This window comes from Oncorhynchus clarkii, chromosome 17 (assembly GCF_045791955.1).
Source record: "Oncorhynchus clarkii lewisi isolate Uvic-CL-2024 chromosome 17, UVic_Ocla_1.0, whole genome shotgun sequence".
In the NCBI taxonomy this organism is placed as follows: Eukaryota; Metazoa; Chordata; class Actinopteri; order Salmoniformes; family Salmonidae; genus Oncorhynchus; species Oncorhynchus clarkii.
In genome coordinates this window covers 72,974,645-72,999,848 of record NC_092163.1, presented here as the reverse complement: position 1 = coordinate 72,999,848, position 25,204 = coordinate 72,974,645, and the positions used below count along the sequence as shown (strand labels likewise).

Sequence of the window (25,204 nt, the reverse complement as noted above, 5' to 3'; positions counted from 1 at the left end):
GTTACTCCCATTGGTTGAGAGAGAGAGGTTATAATTGTAAGAGTAAGCAGATATGTTAAACAGTGAGTGTGACAATTGTACATTTTTGTGCCATGCTCATACTGTAGGCTATAAGGTAAGTAGGTGTATGACATTTCCCACGGCTAACAGAAAAGAGATATGATGATAACATGTGTAACCGCTAACGTACATTCCCACTAAGCACATAGAATAGGAAACTGAATTATGTATTGCATGATGTATTAAGTTAGTGAGTATTCAGAACAGCTTAATGATTGAAATTTTGCAAACTACATTGAGTATGAGGATCAGGATGAGTTATAAAGTCCTCAATATCCAAATTCAACCTCTGGGCTATTTCACATCATGATAAACAACTTCATCTGCAGTCTAATGGAAGTGAGACAGCCATATTTGAGCACTGACAAAAATCCCAAACAGAAGCTTTTACAGCCCACTTTACCCCAAGACACACCCCTAAACTTAAAACCTAAACAACTGTTAGTGTTCAAATACTGGAGAGTTGAGACCAAATCACGGACGCTGGACAGAGTGGATTTCAGTTGTAACAAAAGACAGTTTTAATGAGTCAGAGATATCTTGTCCCGCAGTTTTACGTGCACGGACCTAGTTCACATAACTCGGCAAGGAGCCAGGTGAAAAAGAGGCCTATACAATGGTTACATACATTTTTATACATAGAATAAAGTAGGTGGAGTCTTGTCGTTTCGGTCTTCTTGACTGGTCGGAGGGTTGGAGGCGGGCCTTGCTCTAGCCAGAGCGGGCCCCATTGGTGCACAGCAAAAGTTCTTTGCTCTTGGGACCGGCCAGTTAGAGGGAGATGAGATGTGTGTTTATATAAGGAAGAGGGGGTCAGTCTTATGGCTGGGTGTATGTGTTCTTATGACGGAATGTCTTTGTTTATATGAGCTATGTGTATGAATATTTATATAACAAATCCCCCTCTTCACGTCTATTAGACGTGAAAACTATAGCAGAAAGGTGGCGGTTGCAATCGTGGGTATACATAAGGTGGTGCTCCTAACCTTGTCTGGTTTGCATGGTGGGTCTGTAGGTGTAGTGCTACGTTTGGGACAGGAGTGATTGGAGGGAGTGATATCAGGAAAGGAGTTAGGGACATGTGTAGGGGTTGGTGTATGTGATGTGGCAGGGTGAAATAGTTGTTCAATTAACCATGTGAAAGTCCTAGGGTTACTCCAAATATCAGTAGGAATATCACAAATAAGGGACCAGATATCCCCAGCCTCACCCAGAGAGGGAGAAATTTCCCTCTAACTGGGCGAGGTTCCCTTCTCAGGGGAGGCGGAGTTTGATGCCGCATCACCTGAGGAAGGAGTGTCTTCATTTGGAATCGAATTTAGGCCGCTCAAATCAGCTCTGACTTCAGTCAGTGTTCTAGAAGGAATTGGGGCTGGGGTGCAATGTGTAAGGCGGTGCCAAGGTGTGCCTGATTTACCTTTGACCTGGACTGAGTGTGAAGTAACCTCCTTCACTTCGTACGGTCCAGTCCACCTGGGTTCCAGCCACTTTCTCTTGTGGACTGTAACCCACACCCCGTCACCAACCTTTACCTTCAGTAGTGGCATGTCCCCCGGCAGCTCCCCCTCCTGGACCTTGTGAACCTGGGTAGAGAGTGCTGCAGAGAGAACCGTCAGTTTTTTCACATAATTAGACATTACAATTTGTTGTACATCAAGGGCGGGCATATGACCTCCCTCCCTTGGTGGACCATGCATGACTCTACCAGTCATTATCCCATGAGGCACATACTTTAGCTATCTTAGCTTTTGCTTTTGGTTTGACGTTCCACCAGATTTTGGGATTGGGGCCTGTACTTAGATCCAAATCTGTGGGTTATGCCAAATCTTTCTTCCACCTGTCTCAGGTGTTTGTTAAATGTGAGCCATTTGTCAAATTTGATTTGTCTTGGGATGCCATACCTGGGTATTAGTTCGGTTTGTAGCCACTTAAAGACTGACCTAGCATCCTCCCCTTTTGTTATTATTGCCTCTACCCATTTGGAGAACCTATCTACTATGACTAGGAGATAGAGTTTGCCTTTAGATAAATTTTCGGGGCCCATGTCGGTGTAGTCTATACTAATATCCTGAAAACATGCATTAGGTATTACGTATGAGCCCATTGGTGTTTGATATGGTGTCTTTGGGTTGTGTCTGTCACAACCATTGCATTCGTCACAAAATAAATCATCGTCATAAAATAAGTCAGTCATATTTTTTATGTGAGGGTGCCACCAGATGTGCGAGGCCTTTTTGGGGGGTCTTTAGTTTGCCTTCGTGTGTGGGGCCATGTGTTTCTCAAAAGTTCTGGGTCCATCAGTGTGGCCTGCTTCATGGGCATGGGCTGAGTCTGTATAGATATTCAGTCTTTCCTTTTCCTCTGATGAGGACCTGCGTCAATCCGATGATTCCAGCTAATTTGGCCGATGCTGGTTGAGGGTTGATGGCTGATTGAAGGGTGACATGTGAACCGTCTGGGAGTTGCTGTTTCCTTCTTCTGCCGTGGGTGGTGGGCATTTTTATGACCAGGGGATGGTGTTCCCAGTCATTCCCTGGAACTGCGGTTGGTTGTATGCGGGTTGCTGATGCATGGGTGTGGGTCCTGGTTGCTGATGTTCGTACTGTTGAGGTCTATTTCCACCCCTTTCCTTCCCATATGGACCTCTCGTAGAGTTCCACTGGCGTTGTTGTGGTGTGAGTGGGTATGGACACTCTCGTGAGTAGTGCCCTGGAGTTCTACAGTTGAAACAAACCCCTCTTTTTGGATGGCCTGGTATCCATTGCGGCTGGTATGCAAATTGTGGTTGCGGGGGATACCAAGGCCCCGGGTTGGCTGGTTGAGGACCGGCCTGCTGTTGAATCATCTGGGAGATAGTCTGGGCCACTATTTGAGAGATGTCTGTTTTGGTGCCTGTCTCCTTCGTTTCTTCCGCCACCATCTGTTTCTTAGGTTTTTCTCCTTGTTGTGCTTCCTTCAATTGGAGTTTCAGGAGTTGTACCTGGAGGGACTGCACCTGGCTCTCAGCACCCCCTCTTTCCTTGTTGTGCTGGGTCACATGGTGGTGCACATGAGTGTTGAATTGGGTCAGAGGAAGTGCAATCAACCCTACCGTTCCTCTGAGTTTGGTTTTAACATCTCCGGGACACCCGTTGACCACCATTTCCTTCCACATGCTGAGTGTGGTATCAGTGTGATCGAATGGTTCTTCGTTGACCGATCTCCATGTGGTCTTAGCCCTGTCCAGGTATGCTGCAGGTTGCTCACCTGGGTTGATTGTAAAGGAGGATAAGGTGGCATGGTTTCTTTCTGTAGGGTATGCTCTCCGTAGAACTTCCCATAATCTGGTACGGAAGTGGTCTATGGGCAGTGTTGGGGCCCGCCATCCAAGGTCAGCTGCTGTCATGAGGGCCTCCATGGTTCCGTGGTCGGTGGCTCTTGCTAGAAGTGCTTTCATGTCTCCTAGGCAGAGTTGCAGGCCTGACGTAAGTGTCTGTAGTTGAAGTAGCCACGCTGAAGCTCCTCCATGTAGGCTAGGCATCTGTCCCATCAGTGTTGTTAAATCAGTCATTTTCCAGGGCTGGTACTCCACAGTGTGTGCATCACCTGGTGTCGGTCGCAGGGGGTACTGTCCTGCCATCTCCTGCTCTCGCTCTCTTCTATCAGCAATTCTGGAGGACCGACGGAGTGTTTCGGACCCCATTGATTCGGTAACTTTGGTTACTGTTCCTCTCATTATGCCTTCCACACGGTAGGCTCCCTCTCTGTTGTTATCTTGGTTAGCTATTAGCTCCCTAAGTTCCTTAGCTCGAGCTATTGATGATTTCAGCAGCTCCTGCATCTTAGTCACGTTTGGAGCTCCCATCGGAGCTGGGGTGAGCACCATGTCAATTTCTTCTTCGTTTTCGATATCCATGTTCTGATGACAGTCCTCCCTATCCGTCTGATAGAAGTGGTTTGAATCTAATCTTGTTTGTAGGTGTCCTCTGGTTTCAGAGGTGAGAGAGTTCACAGAGGAGCATTGCGGCCTCCGTTCCTGGGGGAGGTCTCCTGCTCCTGGAATCCCAGTTTCGAACTGTTCACATACCATATGGCCAGCCGTTATCCCCAGGGTAATTTCCCCTTTTAACTCCCCTTGGTCTATTCTCAGAACTGGAGCCTGTATTGTGGGAGGTGCCCTGGGCAGGAATGGGTTGTGTGACGGGCTCCGGTGATTTTGTCCCTTTGAGTATGGCTGGGGCTGAACTGCCTCCATTGTCAATTGTGGATATAGTGAGGGAGAAACGGCCACAGGGGGAGCCGTGGGCAAGTTCTCAGGCGGCGCTTTAACATCCCCCGACGCCACAATAGCCACGCACATCATGTCTGGTGTGTTTTTGGGTAGCACCCTCCTACTCTCCTGTATGGCCCATGTACCTATCTTGAGCTCCCCCTCCGCTCTCTCTCTCTCTCTTGTACCTACTTTTTTGAACCTGTGTATCTTGTTTCTCTCCGCCTCACTCGCTTTTGCATGCTCTACTGCGTCCTCTAATTCTGTCTGCATATCTTGGAGTTTCCCCCCTGTAGGTGGTCCTCCGCTAAAATAACCTGCTTGTGTCCATCTTATCCGTAATCCTTTCCACACTTTCTCCACTTTCCCATACTGTTCTTTACCTCCCGCTCTATCAATCATACTCTGATCTAAATATTCATTGAATTTTAGATTGGGCGTGGTAGCTGCAGACATTTTATCTAGTTCGTCTGATAATGTGTATAATGCGTTATTTAGGTATATTCAATCCTTACTATGTGGTGTTTATTTCTATCGTTGTATGCTTAGATATACTGCTGTACTGGCAATGGCTTATCTCTTCTACCCCCACCCTCGCATACCAAGGGGGTTATCAGTATGTGACGCCCGCCACGTGTCTGTTTCTCCCGTATTTTATTTGAATTTGTTCAGCGATTCGTTTAGGTATTTTCTAAAAATGATTCAGCGATTTCCTTTTGGAACAATATATCAGTGAATATATGCGGTTCTATAACAATTTTCAGAGTAATTCTAGCTCTTTAGGAAATATAGATAGAATTTCTAGACAACTAAGAGTTGTTCAGTGAATTATTTAAATACTTTCTGTAAACAATTCAGTAAATTCCTTTATGAACTTATATCAGTAAATTCGAGCGATTCTATAGCAATTGTCAGAATAATTCTATATCTTTAGGAAATATGGATAGAATAGAAAAACCCAAAAATCAGTGTGTAGCTTTTAGCGTCTGTCAAACAAAGTCTGTACTAAGCTCGGCGGCTTATTTAAATACTTTCTAGAAACAATTCAGTAAGTTCCTTTATGAACTTATATCAGTAAATTCCAGCGATTCTATAGCAATTGTCAGAATAATTTTAAACTTTAGGCAATATCAACAGGAATGAAAAAAACGAAAATCAGTATTCCAGCCCGGCTGCTGTCAATCAAAATTGCACGGCCATTCGATACTAAGGTGGCTTTGTGTGCCTAATAGCCCAGTTACGTATCCCAACCTACTCCGCGACAAACGTTTCTTTCAATTTAATTTCCCCCATCTCCAAATCATGGAATGTCAACTCTGGTTCATATTATGTTTATTGTTTGATGTGCAATAGCCACATCATTCCCGATCTCTGTCTTGTGGAAGGCCAAACTTACATATCCTATATCTATTCGACTACACCTCTAACATAACCAATTAAACAGTTTACAACTTATTCAATAGGATCTTTTACATGCAGATTCAGTCGATCTATTAATTAACTAAATCTCTAAACACAACCAATTAAACAGTTTAGAACTTATTCAATAGGAACTTTTACGTGCATACTACACTTCTAAGCCACAACCAATTAAACAGTAAGCACTTATTTAATAGGAACTTTTACATGCATACTACACTTCTAATAATAGGCCAATTGATTAAAAAAAAAATACAAATAAAAAATAAAAACGAGCAAAACAAGATCTCCCCGATCAATGTCTTAGGTTCTTATGTAAAAATTTGGGCACCGATTCATACTCACGCCCAGTACTTTCTGATCAAAATTTGGTTTAGGCTATAATACAATATGCAGATTTAGATATAACGGGCTCTGCTCACCTTTATATAGAGCGCTCCGATCAGATTTCCTGAGGCAAGATGAATGGCTGGGGAAGTCACTCTTCCGTCTGATTTTTTTAGCCGTGATCAGTCTCGTCCTCTCACACTAACTTATAATAGATCGAATTCAAGAACAACCATCCTCTGCTACCAATTTGTTAGTGTTCAAATACTGGAGAGTTGAGACCAAATCACGGACGCTGGACAGAGTGGATTTCAGTTGTAACAAAAGACAGTTTTAATGAGTCAGAGATATCTTGTCCCGCAGTTTTACGTGCACGGACCTAGTTCACATAACTCGGCAAGGAGCCAGGTGAAAAAGAGGCCTATACAATGGTTACATACATTTTTATACATAGAATAAAGTAGGTGGAGTCTTGTCGTTTCGGTCTTCTTGACTGGTCGGAGGGTTGGAGGCGGGCCTTGCTCTAGCCAGAGCGGGCCCCATTGGTGCACAGCAAAAGTTCTTTGCTCTTGGGACCGGCCAGTTAGAGGGAGATGAGATGTGTGTTTATATAAGGAAGAGGGGGTCAGTCTTATGGCTGGGTGTATGTGTTCTTATGACGGAATGTCTTTGTTTATATGAGCTATGTGTATGAATATTTATATAACACAACCCACTTGGCCAGGATGGTCAAAGCCCATTAAAATGTGGTGTTAAATCTTGGTCTTTTTGCCAACCCTAACTCTTTTCCTAACCTTAACCTAATTATCCTAGCCTGTTACAAAAAGTCAATTCTGACAGACTAAACCCCTTCAAGACATAACCATACAGCATTGTCCTTCAGTGTTGTAAATAGTCCCTAACCACGTTGCCATCCAGTTATGAGTAAAGTCATACTGTATTTAAAAAAATAAAAACGACAGCTGTGATGGAAACAGGAAGTTTCGGTACAATTTAATAAATGCCGACAGATAATTAGTTTGTTTTACATGGTGATAGATTTTTGTGTCGGTAAAATTATTAAGCGAGAAATGGCGCTGCGAATGCTTTTATGTGCAAATATTGATATAATAACCATATCGAAGTAAACTTGAAGTCACGCGATGACATGTTGTGTGGTCCTCCCATTACAACTCGCCGGGAATGGTGCACACGCGTACAACATGTGGCGTGTGGGATAATTAATATTTTCCACCTTTTTTATGGGGTGATTGGTGGCTAATCGGGTGGGTATGCAGTCACATGGTGGTGAGTTTGATGCTCCTTTCCAATAAATATCGGGGGTATTTTCCAGGTGGCATGATGATCGATGCTTGACAAATAATCCCACTCCTGACACCAATGTAATGAAACAGCAGGGAGCAGCTATCGACTGTGCCGCAAAAGCATGCTCGTGCGGCAGAGTCGATTTCCGGTCGTTACATTATTCTCGGTTTTATACATCATAATCTCCTGTAAATTTCACGTCATATGTATTGAATTCAAAATAAAATAATTTGTGAACATGAAAAATAAGGTTGAGAATGTCAATTTATTTTCGAGGACGGGTTAACTAATGGATTTTGAAATCAAAAACCAAACTATTTAAAGCAAAATGTATAGAATTGTTAACAAAAATAAGACATCAAAGCAAAACCCCAAAAACTTGTAAGAAAATCATTTTAAAGCGAGCATAACTGACAAATTATGGAAGATATATATTTGAAAACGAATGCAAAAAAAACGTTTTCGGTTAAACTTTCCCAGCAACCAATCGTATTGAATACATTTTGCCTAGGCTCTTGCCTGCATGTACTACCTTTTTGGTTACGCTACTCGTGTCTTTGCTTTCGATGTCTGTTTCTTTGCTTTCACTGCCAGTCTTTTCGATTGCGAGTTTTGGCGTATTTTTTTTCTGTGAAAGGCTGGTTTAGAGGGAAGCGTAGACAATGAGTCTCCATTGGTCCGCTAGTTTTGTAGTGACGATTCGTCTTAACCCAATAAATGAACATGATAGGCATGCTTTTTTTTTATGTTTAATTCATAATACAAAAATCAACTTACATTGCTACATCTAACATGCCTAGCAAACCAAACACAGGTATTAACAATACTCAAACATACAAAAAAATATCAATAAAATAATACAAAAAAAGTCAATCTTAGTGCAATTATATTCACTCTGAAAAGATCTTATAATGATTCATGAAGATGTTATTCTTGTTGTTATTCACTAGGGTTAATGTTTTAAGATAATTCAATCAGAATGATGTGTAATTTTGGAATTTTTGTTTGTGTATAAAGTATTTGGCAACAAGAATTTAAAAAAAACTAAACTAAAATCATCTCAGTGGTTTTGTTATCATCGCAATAGTAACATATATCTTTCATGTCAAAAAATATAGGCAGTGTTCATAATAGTAAATAAGTACTTTGCAAGGTTTTCCCAAAATTCTGACACAAATTTACATTCAAAGAACAAGTGAGACAGAAAATGCAGATATCATCAATAGCCATACATTTGGAAATCATAGAATTACATGGATATATCTTATGTAAAATGTTGAAGTGCACTTCCTTAACTTTGTTTGGTATACAGTATTTGTAAAGGCCTTAACCAAGCATTTTTCCAGACAATGTCAGAAACACTTTCCAGAAACACTTTCCCCTCTGTGTAAGTTGGTTTTGTGAATGAAGAATGTGTCTTATATATTTATTACAACAAGATCTCTCAAGTAAGCCCACGCCTTCCTTCTGAGTTCTGGATAAACTCTGTTATCATTCCCAAAATTAAGATGAGTTTTCATCAGTGTAGTTACACCACTGGGAACGGCTTTGATCACAGAAATAAACTCTCTGAAAGGTATTGGAAACTCTTTCAATGTTTTAAATTGTTCATATGTGAGAATATTACCCTTGTTGTCAAATATCAAGAACAAAGTCAATATTCCTCTCATGCCAGCTGGGGTAGAACAATGACTTATTCCTTACAGTTATGTCTGAATTATTCCACAAAAGAGCTTTATGAGGGGAAATATTTTGCAGGAAACATTTTCCAGGCCATTAAAGCTTGTTGGTGAAACCTAGCCAATTTAGCAGGTAATCTTTCAGGAATATAATTTAATTTCAGTAAAAATTGAAGACCTCCCAATTTATCAAACACATTATTTGGAATGAAATACCATATTGAATCAGTATCGATCAAACATTTTTTTCAACCAGTTTATCTTAAGTGTTATTTATGTCAACAAAATCCAACACTTCTAGCCTGCCTTCAACACTTGCCAAAGAAAAGGAAGTAAATAGATTTGTTATTCTGTTAACCGCCGCTACCTCTGCCGAGCGTAGTTTTCTGTCGAAGTAATCCTCTCAAGGTTCACTGTTTGTTTTATTGTTCACATTAATACTTGTTATCTTATTTGTGTTCTTTCTTTTTTAATGCAGGAGTTTGTTTTCAATTCACTCAATATCGTTAGTCTGAATGCTAGGGGTTTGAGAAATCTTACAAAAAGAAAAGCTTTATTTTTATGCTGTAAACGCAGTAATGCAGATTTTGTCCTTCGGGAACCTCATTCGGGTGAAAGTGATTTGATATTTTGGAAAGCACAATGGGGAGATATGGCCTATTTCAGTCATGGATCAAATCATTCTGCTGGTGTTTTGACACTTCACAAGTTTAAAGGTGACATTCTAGAATCCACATCTTCACAAGGTGGCAGATGGGTCATAGTAACTGTCAAACTTGACAATGCTATTTCCATCATCTGTAATGTATATGGACATAACTCACATGCTCCTAATAAGACCCTTTTTACCCAATTTACCAGGAAAGTACAGGATTTAAGCAACAAATACTCAGAGGCTTTTTATTATTATTTCAGGGCATTTTAATGAAACACCTGATGCATGTGCTGATCGTTTTCCGCCTAGAACGAGTCAAAATCCTCAAAATAGTAACATCATTACATTATGCAAGGATCTCTTTGTTGAGGATGCCTGGCGTTATTTCAATCCAGATGATAAGGGTTGGACCACCAAAACTATGTCACGTAAATCTAGAATAGATTTATTCCTAATTTAACCTTTTTTGTTGCTTTTTTCTTCTTTTGCCTACTTAAGTAGACGATCTGACGTCACTACTACGCGCCAATTCTTTCCCCCATGCCCGCATGTTCAGAACATTCGGACACATGGGGGAAAGAATTGGCGCGTAGTGGTGACGTCAGATCGTCCACTTAACTAGGTAAAAGAAAAAAAGAATTTCTATCATGTTCAAATATATTTTTTTATTAATTTGTCAGAGTTTTGCTCTCGATTTAAAATTAGTTGATTACAAGTTTTTGGGTTTTGCTTTTGATGTCTTATTTTTGTTTTCAATTCTATACATTTTGCTTTCAATTGTTTTGGTTTTTGATTTCAATATCCATTAATACACCCGTACTCGAAAATATGTTTACATTCTTAACTTTATTTTTCATGTCCACGATTTATTTTATTTTGAATTCAATACATATGGCGTATACATATACTGTATCTGTTGGCTAGATCGCACGTTCTAAAACCAGAGTAGGCACTTGGCTATTTAACACAACAGTTTTTGACAGAACTATAGGAAAATGCGATGGAAACACATGAACTTTAGATTTGTACTTGGTACATGAAAAGTTAAGCGAGAGAGAGTTCACAGAAAAAGTAGCAATGTCACCACGCACTGATTTTTATCCGCACTATATCCGTTTGGTAGAAACACCACTAGTGGGAAAACCTGTCGCTAGTTGGATGGAAACCTAGATACAGTGTCGTGACATTTTGTTACTTCGAATGAGGGCCCGTGTCTACAAATATTTTGTTTTCTGTGAAAAAATGACCACCATTCATCTGCTCTTGCACTTAAAGCCCTCTGTTGGTAGGGTTTCGGTACCGCAAGATCGTCAGTCTTTGTATACCACGTGACTAAATGCAGAGTAGGTCGTCCACAGAGTTTCAATCTTTGGTTCGTCACTCTGGCCGCCCTTGTGGTTTCATTTCCGCCATCTTTGTTTGAGCAGTGCTACGGAGTGAGCAGAAAAGCATAAACGTATTCACTTTAATTTCCCTCAAAATGTCCAAACTACAGTTGTTGAATGTGTTTCTCTCACAGCGCTTGACGGAGGCAACTGTTGAGATATTTGGAGCAGTGGAAAAAACAATAACCGAGTTCCAGGAAGAAATTGCCAGTTCAAAGGAGGAGATCGAACGTCTACAGAGGCTTCTGGATTTGGCTTTGAAACCCGACTTAAAGTTACATAAATCAGGTTAGTAGTGGCCACTGCTAACTAGACTATAAAAAAATAGGAGGGTGATGTGCACATCCTAAACTAGATTAACGTTGCTGGGCTAAACAATTATATAGATAAATAATTGAAAGTCCCGCACCCGGTAGTAGCTCCCCAATGTTTTTGGGTGCGGTAACGCACTGGGGAGCGACTAGCTAGCTAGCTATATTTACGTGTGCGGGCTTTTCATTTCTTTATCACTAACGTTACTAGATCAATGGCATGGCTAGAGTTGTTGCAAATACAATTGTTGCAGCCAGGCAGCCAACAACTGTAAACAAATGTAATGAAATATATAAGCATTTCTGCCACAAACTGAATGTTCATATAATTTACCCCCCCCAGATGCCAAGCACCTTACTCTCCCTGTCCCAGAGGAGGTTCCCCCTGAGAAGCGGCACTGTGAGCATGAGTGGAGCCCCAGTCTAGGCCAGGAGGAGCCAGAGCCCACACACATTGAAGGGGAAGAGGAGGTCAGGACCAGTCAGGAGGAGCAGCAGTATCAAGGACTAGAGCCCGACATAGAGTTCATATTTACTCCTCTCTGTGTGGAAAGTGACTATGATCAGGACCCACCCCAGCCTTCACCAACCACCAACACAACTGAAGAGATGGACGCCGAACCGGAGGGGGAGAGAAATGGGGCATCATTAACAACCAGTGACTTCCAGTCCCTCTCTGTAGAATATCCAGGATCCCCTGCAGCTCAGAACAACACCAGTGGAAGTGTTGATGTAGTGGCGAGTGGAGGACTACTGTCAGCATTGGGGTTAATACGGACAACCAGTATGCAAGCAAGTGTTGGAGGCCGGAGAACCAAAAAATTACCCCACAAGAAAGTACAAAGCTCCCATTCCAGTGCAGTAAGCAGGAAGACTACCAAGTTACCCCTTAAGATAGTGCAAAGCCCAGATACCAGTGATGGAGGCAAGAAGACTACCAAGTTGCCCCTGAAGACAGTGCGAAGCCCAGATACCAGTGTAGTAGGCAGGAAGACGACCAAGTTACCCCTCAAGACAGTGCAAAGCCCTGATACCAGTGCAGTAGGCAGGAAGACTACCAAGTTACCCATCAAGACAGTGCAAAGCCCTGATACCAGTGCAGTAGGCAGGAAGACTACCAAGTTACCCCTCAAGACAGTGCGAAGCCCTGATACCAGTGCAGTAGGCAGGAAGACTACCAAGTTACCCCTCAAGACAGTGCAAAGCCCTGATACCAGTGCAGTAGGCAGGAAGACTGCCAAGTTACCCCTTAAGACCATGCAAAGCCCCAATACCAGTGATGGAGGCAGGAAGACTACCAAGTCACCCCTCAAGACAGTGCAAAGCCCCAATACCAGTGCAGTAGGCAGGAGAACTTCAAAGTCACCACGTATAAGAGGAGAGGAGACTGGAGGACTACGGTCAGCACTGGGGTTAGTTCGGACATTGAGAGCACGGGTCAAGAAAGAACAAAGCTCTCCTGCCAGTGCTGAAGCGAGGAAAACTAAAAAGTTACCCCACAAGAAAAGACAAAGTTATCTTACCAGTGGTGGAGTCAGGAAAATCTCCAAGTTACCCAAGGTAACATCAGCCAATAAAAACCATACGGCTCCTCATTGTTGCAAGATGTGTGGGAAGTCTTTTGTTTTCATGACTTATCTTGTTAGTCATGTGCAAAAAATTCATTTAAAGGATAAATACCATCTTTGTGGGGTTTGTGGGAAAGATTTTAGGTCCACAGATAGTATGGTGAAGCATCTGCAAACCCACATGGGAGTGAAGCATTTCTGCCACGCCTGTGCTAAAGTCTTCACTTGTAGTTCCAATCTGAAAGTGCATATGAGGATCCATACAGGGGAGAAGCCATTTCAGTGCAAACACTGTGGGAAAGGCTTCACTGTGAGAAAATCCCTGGAAGACCATGAGAAGACTCACACAGGGGAGAGGCCATTTAAGTGCACTTCATGTGGAAAATGTTTCTCATCAACGACTCATCTAAGTCGCCACCAGGAAATTCACACAGGAGAGAAACCCTATCAGTGCAACGATTGTGGGAAAAGCTTCAGTCGGAAGGAGAAACTGGCAGAACATATGAGGACCCATACAGGGGAGAAACCATATCCCTGCCCTGAATGTGGCAAATGCTTTGGTCTGAAGGGAAATCTGACCACCCATATGATAAGACACACAGGGGAGAAACCATGCAGGTGCGAAGAATGTGGCAAATGTTTCTCTTTGAATGCAGACCTGAAAATTCATATGAGGACACACACGGGGGAGAAAAGATATAAGTGCAATGTTTGTGACAAATCCTTCACTCAGAAGGCGTACTTGGCTAGCCACATTATGAAACACACGGCAGAGAAACAACCGGTTCAATGACTGTGGTAAATGCTTCAATCAAATGGGAATCGTGAGAGAACGAGAAGAGCACTTAGAGTAAAAACTCCTCCGTTCATTGTGAATTTATTTTTGTCGTTTTCTGGTGTGAGAAATTGACAATACACCAGTTCAAAAAGTTGAAAGAGACCTGTGTGGGGAAAATGTGAGGTTAGAACCTAGTTTGAGAGCACATTGTACTCTATATACCATTAGGAACCTTAGAGGACGACTGGGTAGAATTAACTTATGGTATGCATGAATAAACATGCAGAACATTGTTGAAAAGTTTGTAGATTGAGTGGATTTTAAGGCAGAAGCAACAGTCCCAGCTAATTTATCAAATGTCACAACAATTTAGTCATCATCTTCTATTAGCAAAACTTATTTTGTTTGATTAAAGGGTTAGTTCAACCAAATTACATTGGTTTCCTTACCCTGTAAGTAGTTTATGGGCAAGGTATAATGGTAATTCATGTTTTGGTTTAGTTTCCTTGGCACTGTTTTCACATGCTAACGTTTTAGCATTTGTGACACAAATCCCATTAGAGTCATGGGACCGATTTATTTGTGACTGAGGATCACAATCCATTTCAGATACTTTTGGATGATTTGGACATGATGTGTGAAAAATGCTAATATCGGTAGCATGACTTGAATGGGATTTTCGCCACAAACACTAAAACGTTAGCATGTGGAAAAGGTCATAACGTTGTCCATAGACTGCTTACAGGGTAAGGAAACCAATTTGGGTGAACTATCCCTTTAAGGCTAATGCGTTTGATATTAATGTATCTATTTCACAGGAGGTTGGTGGCACCTTAATTGGGGAAGACGGGCTTATGGTAATGGCTGTAGCAGAATCGGTGGAATGGTATCAAATATAGGGTTTCCACGTGTTTGACGCCATTCCAGTCGCTCCGTTCCAGCCATTATTTTGAGCTGTCCTCCCCTCAGTGCTGATCTATGTAATACTACATCATCGGTATCGGCTTGATTTCATCTTATGAAAGTATTTGTTGCAGCAATAACAAAGAATTGTGTACATGTTTTGTCATTTATTGTAATGGACTTCCTTAGCTTGACACCCAAATTAAATGTGTAGCTTTTTGTTTTTTCCTAACATCAGCATTTTGTGTGAAACCTATGAATATTTGTCCATTACATTTACCATTCATTAAAAATGTACATTTTTGTTCTTGAAATAGCCTACTCCTTGAGTTTGCAACCTTTGCGCAAACACAACATCCATAGATATCATCGATCAGAATCACCTTTATTCCCCAAACACATTTGCATTTTAAAGGAATTTGACTTGGTGAAATAATGCTGCCACAGTAAAGACGATGATAAACAGACAGCATAATAGAAGCAGAGTTTACACAAATCCACATGCGATATGCACTCCAATTGAACATCTACAGGCTACATTAAACACTAATTGTACAAAACATTAGGAACACCTTAATAATGTTGCACCCCCTTTTGCCCTAAGAACAGCCTCAATTTGTTGGAGCATGGACTCTACGAGGCGTCGAAAGCATTCCACAAGGATGCTGGCCCATGTTGACTCCAATGCTTCTCACAGTTGTGTCAAGTTGGATAACTGTCCTTTGGGTGGTGGGCCATTCTTGATACATACCAGAAACTGTTGAGTTTGAAAAACTCAGGAGTGTTGGAGGTCTTGACAAACCCTGTGCAAAGGCACCTAAAGGGGTTGTGTTAATTGCGGAAGACATATTTCAGTTGTTCAACTGACTTGATATCCCCCTTTCCTCAATAGTTTGTCTTTCCCATTCACCCTCTGAATGGCCCACACACAATCCATGTCTCAAGGCTTAAAAATCCTTTAACCGGTCTTCCATCATTTATACTGATTGAGGTGGATTTAACAGGTGACATCAATAAGGGATCATAGTTTTCACCTGGTCAGTCTGTCATGGAAAGAGGATGTGTTCCTAATGTTTTGTACACTATCTATGTAAAGATGTATGAATAAAAAAACACTTTTACAGGATGATGTGCGGTGGGGAAAATATGTTTCTGAAAAAGAGTCCGGTGCATATGATGTGCAAAGAGCATTGTGCATTTCTAGGATGATGGTACAGGGTGCGTAGTCCATGAATGATGAAAATCGTTGTGGACCAGGTAGCCAGTTGGCAAATAATTTCAAATAGGAAATGCGTGTTTAATAAGATCTTCTCCGTGCTCCGGCGGGTTTGCATAGCAAACCATCTGATAATTACTGTCACTGCAGAGGCTATAGTGGAGACATACATTTTTTGACTTCAGTATTATGAGAGACCATGGAGGAGACATACCACTTCAATCATCTAGGTTTGTTTCTTATTAACTTAATTTTATGCATAATGAACTTGGCTATTATGATATCCTGTGGCTCACATAGCCTACTGTTGGAGTTTAATGTGTCAAATGTTCTGGTCAAAAAGATGAAATAATTATTCACTCTAAATCAGTCATACTGCACAGCAGGTGGCGGTAATGTAGCGAGCTGTTCTTCACAGCCAATAACTTCCCAGGGCAAGAGCTATAGAGGCTGCGCATGTGTATCCGTTTATTTGCATTTGAGAGAAGAAATGCAATAAATATTGTTGATTCTGTGGATTAAGAGCATTAATCTATCTGAAAATGTCCAAACTGCAGCTGTTGAATACGTTTCTCACCGAGCGATTAACTGCAGCGGCTGTTGAGATATTTGGGGCAGTGGAAAAAACGATAACGGAGTACCAGGAAGAAATCTCCCGTTCAAAGGAGGAGATCGATCGTCTACAAAGGCAACTGCACATCGTTACCCAACCGAAGATAAAGTTACATAAAGCAGGTTTGTGGCCACCTACCTACCATTACAGATAGGTCTAGTTATTAATTATGCTACACAATTCAATAAATTACACATTGATTGCGTTCCAGATAGACTGTATTGGTGTCGCGCTGTGCACGATTATCTGATATCAACTTGCGGGAAGGAAGCACATGCTAGTGTAATATGTCAGGAAGCAAATATACTAAGCAATTTTCTGAGACGCACAGATCGACTGCAACAAAGTTACCATGGCATGCGAATACTGTTGGCTGATTAAATAATCTGTGCAAGTAACTAGAGTTTTTACAACACCCATTCATTTATAATCAATGTGAATATTTTTAAATATTAGTGCCTAATACTTGGACAGATTACATCTCGTCTTGTCACCACTATGAATATGGAGATCTAGACAACTCTTTCATCCTCTGTCCTTTCTGCCAGATACCCAGCAGCTCATTCTCCCTGTCCCTGAGGAGGATCCCCTTGAGCAGCAGCACTGTGAGCAGGAGTGGACCCCTGGTCTGGTGCAGGAGGACTCAGACCCCACACAGATTAAAGAAGAACAGGAAGAACTCAGGACCAATCAGGAGGAAGAGCAGCTTCAGGGGCTGGAGTCTGATACCAACATTCTAACATGTTCTCCTCCCTTTGTGAAAAGTGACTGTGATCAGGATGACCCACATAAGTCCTCCCAACTTTACCACATACAAACTGTAGAGAACAGAGAGAGGGACTCACTACCTACCAGCACAATTGAAGAGATCAAAATAGAACCCGATGAAGAGGATTACAGAGTATCAGAACCAACCAGTGATTCTCAAACCCTCTCTGTAGTAACTCCTTACAGCTCCGTGAGCACATTAAATATGAATCAGCTAATTGGCAATGCAGAATCAGACAAACCATTTCAGTGCAATGTATGTGGCAAATTCCTCAAGAGGGAAAAAAGTCTTATCGTGCACATGATGGGTCATGCAGGAGAGAAACCATTTACATGTCCTTTATGTAACAAAGGCTTTGTTGCGGTAGGCACTTTAAAGACACACCTGAAACTTCACACAGGGGAAAGGCCACACCGGTGCCATGTTTGTGGAAGATGCTTTAAACTGAAAGGAGCCCTGACGGAGCACATGAGGATACACACTGGGGAGAAACCATTTAGCTGTCATGATTGTGGCAAGTGCTTCAGTCGTACAAATGCCCTTACGAATCACATGCTGCACATTCACAAGAAGAAAAGAACGTACAAGTGACCTGCGGAGAAAGAGTCTGTCTGAAAAGTAGCCTTCTATCTATATGGCACACTTAAGTAATGCCCTTTTAATTGAATAATGTATGGGTCAATATTTGAAGGAATAAATGCGTTGACCATTTACTAAACAACAGGTGTTCTCATTTTATGAAGCTATAGATAGTTAGGAGCCTCTGTCATCCATCTATTATTCAAACAAAATGATTGAAGACCAACATACATGTTCAAGTCTACTAATGTTATTTATTGAAAAAAATAAAAGTCTGTGGGTCTAAAAAAAAGCCCATTTTACATTGGAATAACAAAACCCAAGGGATAAGAGGTGTTTGCATGTGCCAACCTTGAATAGATGTCACTAATCCACTGCAAGAGGATGTTTTTCCTCGCTGCGGAGGTAGGAATGTTGTACAGCCTTCTGTGACGCGCAGAAGTAACATGCTTACTAGGGAGAACTAACAGCAAAGAAATTGAGTTTCATTCTAGGTCGACCCATGGAATTTCTTGAAGTACCTTTAGACCAGTGCCTTTGTAATTTGGAACATGGCCATAAGAAATGCGTAAGGGTGCATGTATCAGTTTTACATTTAAGATACTGAGGAGAGGAGAAAAGGTTAAAAGCATGTCTGTGATTTGGAGATATATGCAATGTGTGTATTATTCATAATTGGATTGCTCTAATGCGATTACAGATAGATATTGTTTTTGCATATCTCCAAATGTCCTCCCACATCTCCTCAACAATAGTAACAGACAGTTCATTCTCCCACACTCGCTTGACCCCCTGTGTGTCTACAGTAGAAAAGGACCTTAAAGTGTCATAAAATAAACTTACAGACATTTTGCGTTGTGAAGAAAACAAGCATTCTGTCAATGACATACATCAGGGTTGTCAACCAATTGTTGGTTGAAAACGTGTCTGACTTGTAGAAAGCGGGAAAAGTCCTGCTTTGGGAGCCGATATTTCTCAACCATCTGCTCAAATGACATTAGAATCTTGTCAGCATATAAATAATTTAGTCTGCCTATGCCTTTATTAATCCAAAGGTTAAAGCCAACATCCACCGATTTTGGTACAAAATCTGTGCTTATATATATATTTTTTATTTTATTTTAAAGAGAGTACTTTAAAAACATTTTTTTAATGGGATTATGGCTCCCTCTAATGTTCCACTTACATAAACACAGTCTGTAATCTGTCATTGCACCAATTAATATAGTCAAAGTGAGATGCAGTGCCTTAGGCCGCTGCACCACTCGGGAGCCCTACAGGGGTGGTGGTTTTGGTCGAGTTCTTAGTAGTTCTGCCGGGCATGTTGTCAGAAACTTTTGACACAAACAAGCTTTGTCAACCATAAACTAAAACAACAGCTATCATGCTTGTAAACAAATTATAGTGTTCAAAAACAATATCAATAGATTGCTTTTTATAAATAATGTTTTGTTGTTGCATTTAACTGCTGAAATTGTTATCAAGGGTCATTTATTTAGTAGTGATCAGAGTTCAGCATGTAAGAGAAGTCAGAGCTCAGGGATCCCACTAGTAATTATGAGCTGGAGGGGCGTTTCATGCCCAGTCTCATGCTCATTTTTACAATAGTAGGAGATGTTATGAACGCTGCAAAAGCTCAGTCCCCAGTATAGGGCCGACATTATGGGCGGACCTTAGGGGGCCTGGCCCTCCGTACCGTACCTCCTTGCCCATCCAAATAAAACATTTAAATATTGATAATTTATTTGACCGAGACGCAAGCCGAAATAATGACGCATCAATCCTAGATTTAAGCATCTGAACGAGAAAAACAGTGCCCCTCTGTCTCAGTATGTGTAGCCCATTAATCTGATGCTGTCTGGCCAAAAAGAGTAAGGCATGTCATACACTTTTTTTGCCAGACAGCATCAGATACATGGGCCACACATAGTAAGACAGAGGGACGCTGTTTCGCTCGCTTGATTACTTTCTCCAGTGAAATTGTTTCAGCCACTTACAAATTCAAGGAAAGTTGGCGGGTGCACAGTGCACTGTTCGGATGCTGGAATTATTTTGGATGAACGTGCGAAGTTAACCTACTTTTTGAAGATGTTTTTTTGACAAGCCGATAAAAACATAACGAACTAGGGAACCAGTGAACGGACTCGGCGGGATCTTCCCCGATTGGAAGGCATCCGCTGAGGAGGAAAACACAAGGCAACATGTTAACTTATTGTAGCGACCCAACACCTAAACAAACAACACCTAGGGATAAGGTGTTGGGTTGACAGTGGCAGGAACCTGATTTGAGTCCCGGTCGGGGCTACCACTGAGGCCATCGGAGAGGCGTTTGTTAATGTGAAGGTCTTGGCATAAAGAAGCATGAGGACTCAAAGGAAGGAGGTAGTGTCGCGACCTTAAAAGAGGTTGGGCTCTCTGCGCTTGATGATTAGTGCGTAAGGGCTAAGGTGTTGGGCTGACAGTTGCTGGACTGGAGTTCAAATCCTGGTCAGGGCTACCCCTGAATTCTCTACATTATTCACACTATATTATTATTATGGGTGTGTGGGGCTTGTGAATGTTTTGTATCTGCACAAGCTGTTGCTTATAAACAAAACAATTCTTCAGGAAATGGGTGTGGCTTCACATTGTTTCCAGATTTGAAGAAAATGGCGGAAAATATGCAGTCAAAGTCAAAACAAGAGCAGATACCAATTCATTTTGTTAGCTACGCTGTCCTTACGAACCACATAGCGTATCATTACTGGTATGTTGTTAGTTAGCTACCTAACGTTAGTTGGCTACTTATACATCAAACTTGACAGTACATTAAATATAGGCTAACTAACTACCCAATGTTTATTGACTTGATTATTCCCGTCATTCTTAGCTTAGCTAAATAGTATAGTCATTGTGCGTTCTATCTACTCTGATTTCAGAGCACTTTCACTGCAGAATAATGAATTTACCAGCGCTCAACACCTGTTGAATATGGCCGGTGTCAGTAAACCTCTAATCAAATTGTTGCCAGCAGCACAGTTGCAGTCACCAATGCTCTGGGTAACATGAAAACTGCCTAACCAGCTCTGCTAGGGCGAGTAAAATGGTCAGAGTGGTCTCATTTGTGTCTGTAAGTAGCTAGCAAGCTAGCCAATGTTAGCTTGGGTGCTTGACTGCCGTTGTAAGGTCAGAATGCTCAAACCAACCCTACTCCTAGGCCTGAGCGTCCAGTGTGCACTCCGAGAGTGAAACGCTCTGAATTTACAAATGGACAATCTGACAATGTTCTGAATCTACGAGCGCACTCTGGCACTCCAGATTGAATTTAAGAAGTGCCTTGGTCCTCCTTTGTTTTTGATGACCAATTCACCACTTTTACCAAAGAGCATCTTCTGTCAACCAAAATGTACTATTGTGTACCTTAGTAGCGCTTCCCTTCCTCCTCTTTCTAACACACCCAAATGTCTAACTAGTAATTTGTTATGCTAACTAGCTAGCAAGAGGTTGCATAGCAACAGCATCAACTTCCGGTAGACAGCTGAAGAGCTAGTATGCTCAACTGAAAGCATACTGTTTGTTTATATTAAATAAAATTAACTAATTGTATATAGTATGTAGTATATACTCATTAAGTATGTTGTATACAGTATGTTAGTACGGGTATTCGAACATAGCTCAGGAATAGGCTTTTGTAGGCTACAGTCCAAGCTCTGTCTTCCAATGGTGCGACTGCTGTCGGCATCCAAAGAATAAATAAATAAATAAAGAATTGGCGGTACGAATGACAGCAGTGTTGTAGTCTACGGCACTACGGATATAACTTATTATTGATATCTACATAGCGCATTGATGTGAATCACACTGCTGCTCTCTCATTTAGTTATTTGCGCCTTACGGATTGTGGTTGTTGTGGATGGCTGTTCACAAATCTGTATTTGAACCCAATAATGGTTGAATTCAAGAAGTTTAAGCTGCCTATCAATCATTGTTTTTCAAACCAGTGGACAGCCAGTAAAAAATGGGTTCTGGCAACAGCTGCATAGTGCGGATCCCAGCCTATCGAATAAAAGTGGGGGTTTTATTGCTCAATCTAATTCATGCTGATTAAATAAATAAATCCATAGGCCTAATGGACACGTGCTCAAACTGGAAACACTTTTGATAGACTTACAGAGGCAATCTGTAGTTGTCCCTGTTTGGACTTTTAAATTATATTTATTAATGTAAAGATATCATTTAATTGTATAAAATGTAATAGAAAGCGATGGGTTAGAAGAAGCCTACGTAAAAAAACAAAGTAATATGTAACATACATATATGCCAAGCTATGTTAACTTTAACATTGATTTATCCTGCAATAATGTTGTTCAATTGGTAACATACATTTTTGTCTTCTTCTAATGCCTTTTAAAGGGAACGTAATCTAAAATAAACTAAATGTAATCGGATTAAGTTACTGAGTTTGGGTAATCCAAAAGTTACATTACTGATAACAATTTTGGACAGGTAACTAGTAACGGATTACATTTAAAAAGTAACCTATCCAACCCTGCCTGTTTTATCGATGAGGCTCTGTGCCTTCTCCTCCATCCATTTCTGGTAGTAGTCTTTCACATTCTCTTTATGTTTTCATGAGCTGCAGTGGGTCTTTCTCACCGATGTTGGACCCCAGGTTGACCTTGGCAATGGAGGAAAAGGGATTACCTTGACTATTTCAATGACGATCAAAGAGCACAACCAAGGCTAGACAGAGGGGTGGTTATAGTCAAGAGCAACCCACTGAAGGATTTTAATGAAATTCATTTCTGTAACCGTTTCGGTATGTACAAAGAAAATGTAGTTGACATTTGTTTGCTTGAGCCAAGGCTTTAATCTGACTCTCTTCTGGGAAGATCCATCACTCCTACCATTCAAGTACTGATCACCTTTTTTTGGCATCTGGAACCTTCCATTGTGAAACAGGAGATTTGTGTGGTGTAAGTGAACAGACTGTATGCAGAATACTCCACAAAGTCTGCAATGCTATATGTGAACTGAAATACAATTACATAAAGGTCCCTGATGCTGCTGCCCAAGCCACCTATAAGGTTCTATGAATACGGGAATGCCATATTCCCATCAACTGTACCGCTACAGCAGATGCTGAGGAGTACAGGAATCTTAAAAACTGGTTCTCAATAAATGTACAAAGTGTGTACACTCCCAGTGTGCAATTCTCCAACATTGAGGCAAGTTGTAAAGGTACAACTCACGACACAAGGATTTTCCAAAACTTCTCTTTGTATGCTCAGCTTGAAGGAGGACAACATAGGGGAATCCTACTTGGTGACAGTGGGTATGCACAGACCAACTTCTTGCTCACCCGCTATCTTCATGCAATAGGACCTGAGCAACAATGGTACAACCAAGCTCATATCCGCACCAGAGGTGTAGTGGAGTGCATGTTTGGTGTATGGAGGAGTCGTTTCCAGGGTCTCAGAAACACATTGCGCTTTCAACAAAGAAATTGCTGAATTGTCACGATTGCAACAGCAGTGTGTCTCAATGACCTCAAACAGCATGGCTGCCCAGATCCTTGCATTGAAGATGAGGATGACCCAGATGATCCCATGGTTGAGGCAGACAATGACAGAAATTGACTAGCCCGCTGAGATGCTTTGGCTATGCAGCACTTCTCACAACAAAGATAGCTCAAACAATAGCCCTGGATTGGTAACAAAACATGCCATTGAATTTCATGGGCGCAAACTAAAGTATTTAAAAGAAGAGCATGATATGAAGATGCACATCCTTCATGTTGAATTGTCTATGTTGGAGGAGGAGAGAAACATGAAGCAGCAGCAGTACCAATGTTCTTCTCGAACCAGCACCAGATCGGGGTCCCGATAATTCACAAATGGAATGTCATTGCGACAGCTGTTGATAGACGTAGCTGGTAAATTCTCTCTGGCTATCTACCTAGATTTCAGAGCAATCTTGCCTGAGTGTGCCCGAGCACAGAATAACTTACGAACGCTCAGCACCCGTTGAATATGGCCGGTGTCAGTTAACGTTGGCAAAAAATAATAAATTGTTGCCAGCAGCACAGTTTCAGTCACCAATGCCCTGGATAACATAAAAACAGCCTAACCAGATCTGCTAGGGCGAATAAAATGGTCAGAGTGAGCTGTTCTCTCATTTGTGTCTGGAAGTAGCTAGCATGTTAGCTTGAGTGCTTGGCTGCTGTTGTTAGGACAGAATGCTCAGATCAACCCTTAAACAGATGGGTGGGGCTAAAGCTTAAGAGGATGCGAACGATGCTGAATGTGTGTAGACAAAGAAGAGCTCTCCAGTAGGTCTACCAAAACATTCAAAGGCCATTTTCTCAAAAGTGAGCTTACCAGTTTATCAACTTTCAAAGCAGAATGACTTTCTCATTGTTCCTCAACTGTAGTGATATACTATTTTCTAGCTTTAAATCTCTACTTTTATCCAATGTAAAAAAACACAATGTTGCTACATAAGATCGAATCGATCCGGTCAGTCACATACAAGGCATTTATGTCTGTGTTATGAATGACCAAAGGTGTCTAAATCAAATCAAATCAAATCAAATTTTATTTGTCACATACACATGGTTAGCAGATGTTAATGCGAGTGTAGCGAAATGCTTGTGCTTCTAGTTCCGACAATGCAGTAATAACAAGTAATCTAACTAACAATTCCAAAACTACTGTCTTGTACACAGTGTAAGGGGATAAAGAATATGTACATAAGGATATATGAATGAGTGATGGTACAGAGCAGCATAGGCAAGATACAGTAGATGGTATCGGGTACAGTATGTACAAATGAGATGAGTATGTAAACAAAGTGGCATAGTATAGTATAAAGTGGCTAGTGATACATGTATTACATAAGGATACCGTCGATGATATAGAGTACAGTATATACGTATGCATATGAGATGAATAATGTAGGGTAAGTAACATTTATATAAGGTAGCATTGTTTAAAGTGGCTAGTGATATATTTACATCATTTCCCATCAATTCCCATTATTAAAGTGGCTGGAGTTGAGTCAGTGTCAGTGTGTTGGCAGCAGCCACTCAGTGTTAGTGGTGGCTGTTTAACAGTCTGATGGCCTTGAGATAGAAGCTGTTTTTCAGTCTCTCGGTCCCAGCTTTGATGCACCTGTACTGACCTCGCCTTCTGGATGATAGCGGGGTGAACAGGCAGTGGCTCGGGTGGTTGATGTCCTTGATGATCTTTATGGCCTTCCTGTGACATCGGGTGGTGTAGGTGTCCTGGAGGGCAGGTAGTTTGCCCCCGGTGATGCGTTGTGCAGACCTCACTACCCTCTGGAGAGCCTTACGGTTGAGGGCGGTGCAGTTGCCATACCAGGCGGTGATACAGCCCGCCAGGATGCTC

At 41.4% G+C, this 25,204-nt stretch overlaps 1 protein-coding gene across 1 annotated transcript in view; it reads left to right on the top strand.

The window, feature by feature from the left end:
• LOC139369499 (zinc finger protein 91-like) overlaps positions 1-17,883 on the top strand; it is a 28,998-nt gene extending 11,115 nt beyond the window's left edge. Inside the window, exons 3-6 of the mRNA XM_071108743.1 lie at positions 11,122-11,367; positions 11,734-13,749; positions 16,381-16,590; positions 17,017-17,883. Coding sequence (XP_070964844.1) covers positions 11,122-11,367; positions 11,734-13,749; positions 16,381-16,590; positions 17,017-17,828 — 3,284 coding nt within the window. The 3' untranslated portion in view covers positions 17,829-17,883. The remainder of the gene's footprint in view (positions 1-11,121; positions 11,368-11,733; positions 13,750-16,380; positions 16,591-17,016) is intronic.
• Positions 17,884-25,204: the final 7,321 nt, after the last annotated feature.